Source organism: Anarrhichthys ocellatus, unplaced genomic scaffold (assembly GCF_004355925.1).
Source record: "Anarrhichthys ocellatus isolate YVR2014 unplaced genomic scaffold, GSC_Weel_1.0 scaffold4945, whole genome shotgun sequence".
NCBI classification, from domain to species: Eukaryota; Metazoa; Chordata; class Actinopteri; order Perciformes; family Anarhichadidae; genus Anarrhichthys; species Anarrhichthys ocellatus.
In genome coordinates this window covers 727-3,890 of record NW_022284919.1, presented here as the reverse complement: position 1 = coordinate 3,890, position 3,164 = coordinate 727, and the positions used below count along the sequence as shown (strand labels likewise).

Here is a 3,164-nt window from a genome sequence, read left to right as displayed (position 1 = left end):
GGCCAAAATTCCTCTACAGCGCTGTAAAAGACTCATTGCCAGTTATCACAAACGCTTGATTGCAGTTGTTGCTGCTAAGGGTGGCCCAACCAGTTATTAGGTTTAGGGGGCAATCGCTTTTTCACACAGGGCCATGTAGGTTTGGATTGTTTTTCCCCCTTAATAATAAAAACCTTCATTTAAAAACTGCATTTTGTGTTTACTTGTGTTATCTTTGTCTAATATTTAAATTAGTTTGATGATCTGAAACATTTAAGTGACAAACATGCAAAAAAATAAGAAATCAGGAAGGGGGCAAACACTTTTTCACACAACTGTATATACATATACATGTACATGTATATATATGTATTTCCTTCTTTTTATCCCAAACAAACAAAAAAGGCACAAACATATCGAATACAAGATGGAGTCGGAACAAGTGTTACATCGAGTAAGCATATACAAAATAAAAAGTGTCTTAACACAAATAAAATTAATACTATTATTTTGACCGTCATTATTATTATTTCCATCAATAATTAGTTATTGGTATCATGAATAATTCCTCCTTCGTGTCAGAGAGAGAGCGAGACGTCTACTGAGGTCTGAGGTAAAAGTTTCCACTTTAGACCCAAAACACTCGTCACACCAGACAGACTTTACCGCTGTTCATGAACAGTGATGGACGCACGGCTGCAAACTATTAGGATTGTTCTTATCAAGTAATCTTTATTAAGAATGCCAGAAGAGCGTAAAGAACCACACCGATGTCACGTTGCCTTTATGTTTCATAAAGCCCTTTAATTAATGTGTTTATTTCTGTATTGTTTGGTGTGTTTATGCTAACGCTCGGGATCAATAAAGGTTTATTTTATCTTAATATAACGTCCATCAAAATGTCCAGAAGCTGCAGACGTACTCTTCAAATAGTTTTACCCGAAAGATATTAAATACACAATAACGTAAAACAAAGAAAAGCACATCTCAGAAGTACTATTATGTGTGAGTCTGGTGAGACGAGCTCTCTGTACCGGGAACTGAGTTACGTTTTGAGTCTTCCTGTCGCAGAACTCCGGAAGCCCTGAGAGGACAAAAACATGTTTGTGACTTAAGAACAGGTGGAAAAAGGTTTTGCCAGGATGATTATTCAGTTATGTATTTTCTGTGAAAACAAGTAAAAAAATAAAGTATTTTGTTGTTGTAATACTCATTGTGGCCACAAGAGGCTGAAGTGCTCCACCGTGTTCTTATAGAAGTGTTTCATAAATTATAACGTTGTCCCGATGAGTTCACACGTAATCTTGTAAAATGTAGTTTTTGATGAGTAACCGATCAACGTAACGAGAATACGAACATCTTCAAGACTGGTTTTCAACTCATCTTTAGATTTTTCTTTCTGTTATTTAGTTAATTGTAAAACCAATAAAATGTCAGAAAATAGAAGAACAAGAAAGAAAAAACAGCTGTGAGTAATTCCCATTTGGATATCTTTAAAAATATTAAATTTACAATAAAATAATATCTAGAAAAACATAAAACACATTTTTAAAGCATGAACCAGCAAATGTTTTACACTTAAAAAATCAACATATTTTAAAACCTAAATTTAAAGAACAAAGTGAACAGAAAATGCTAAATGTGCCAACTTTAGTAAATGTAAACAACCAATCGGTGTTTAAACCAACAGGGGGAGAGCTAGTAACATTAGCAGCACCGCTAACGGCTAACCAACAGGAGGAGCGCTAGTAACGTTAGCAGCACCACTAACGGCTAACCAACAGGAGGAGCGCTAGTAACGTTAGCAGCACCACTAACGGCTAACCAACAGGAGGAGAGCTAGTAACGTTAGCAGCACCACTAACGGCTAACCAACAGAGGTTCACTTCAGTTACATTATGATGCCTTCAGGCTCTGCTCAGTGAACTTGAGTACTGGCTGAAGGTACATTATAACGTTATCATGATGTGTTCACATGTCATCTGTAAAATGTAGTTTTGGTGATGAACTTGAATAAATCCAGTAGTTTGAAGGAGATGTTTTCACGTGAACAAACATACTTTTTCTCACATGATTAAATATTGAATAAAGGAACTAATCCTTATTGAACCTTACGTCACAAACACAGGACGATTTGTCCCCCCGGGGCCTCCGTACCGTACCTAACGTCTGTAGAGAGGTTGGGCCTCTGGCTAGCGTGTGGACCACGGTTGAGGTATCAAGACTGTCGGCTTCAACCCTCGAGCTCCGTTTACTGTTCACGAACAACAGAAGAGTTCTTTAGGAGTCGAACCGGCAAAAAACAACAACACACAAAGCTTATCGGACTAAAAACATTAACAATTAAAAAAGAAATGTACCGCTAGTTAGTGTTGTAAAGCTGCTCTCCGTCTTCTCTCTCTCGTTTAGTGTTAGTACTTTTTACACCTCCTCCTCTCCTCCTCCTCCTTCTCTCCTCCACCTTGCTAACAAAATAAAAATACTGGTTATGAATGGCTATGATGTACGCTGCCTCATCCAATCTCACATCTGCTCACACACACACTCAAACACAAACATACACACTCCTCCTCCTCCTCCTCCCTTCATCAGAAGAAGGAGTACTGGTTATCGATGGCTCGTGGCGCCCTCCCTCCCTCCCTCTCCTCTCCTTCCACAGCTTCTAGTTGGCGTAGAGGAGTGTCTCTCTCCTCCCAGTCTTCCACACCTCCTCCTCCTCCTCCTGCCGTCGTCGCCATGGTCACTGCGGCCTCCCCACCTCCTCCTCCTCCTCCTCCTCCTCCTCCTCCTCCTCCTGCGTCCTCCTGCGTCTCGTTTCCTCGCTCCTGTGGAGGAGTGGGCGGCGGCGGTCGGCCTGGCGGCAGCGGAGGAGGAGGGGGCTGAGGAGGGCTACGGGGTCTGCTGGTCAAGTCTGCAGGGACAGGAAACAGAGAAGAAGAAGAGAGGAGGAGGAGAAGAAGAAGAAGATAGGGGAAATGAGAGAAAAGTATAAATAAAGGGAGGAGGAGGAGGAGATAAGGACAAAAGTGTAGTGAGGAGTCGGAGGAGAGAAGAAGAGAAAGTGACAGTGAGCCGTTAAGGTGGAAGAAGTCTGTGGTCATGAAGTCCATGAAGTCATGGAGACGGTCCACTTAGAGGACACACACACACACACACACACACACACACACACACACACACACACA

The 3,164-nt window shown here is 41.3% G+C and overlaps 1 protein-coding gene across 2 annotated transcripts in view; it reads right to left on the bottom strand.

Annotated features, from left to right (window-relative positions):
- Positions 1–1,950: 1,950 nt before the first annotated feature.
- Positions 1,951–3,164, bottom strand: part of LOC116379691 (POU domain, class 4, transcription factor 2-like) — a 1,793-nt gene continuing 579 nt past the window's right edge. Inside the window, exons 2-3 of one of the 2 annotated variants that reach the window (XR_004212454.1) lie at positions 2,340–2,890; positions 1,951–2,233 (exon numbers count right to left, since the gene is read on the bottom strand). Coding sequence is in view for 1 of the 2 variants with exons in the window: in XM_031841665.1 (XP_031697525.1) it covers positions 2,568–2,890 (323 nt within the window). In the remaining variant the exon portion in view is untranslated. Of the gene's footprint in view, positions 2,891–3,164 lie in introns of both variants that reach the window. The other variant, XM_031841665.1, reaches the window with a different exon arrangement.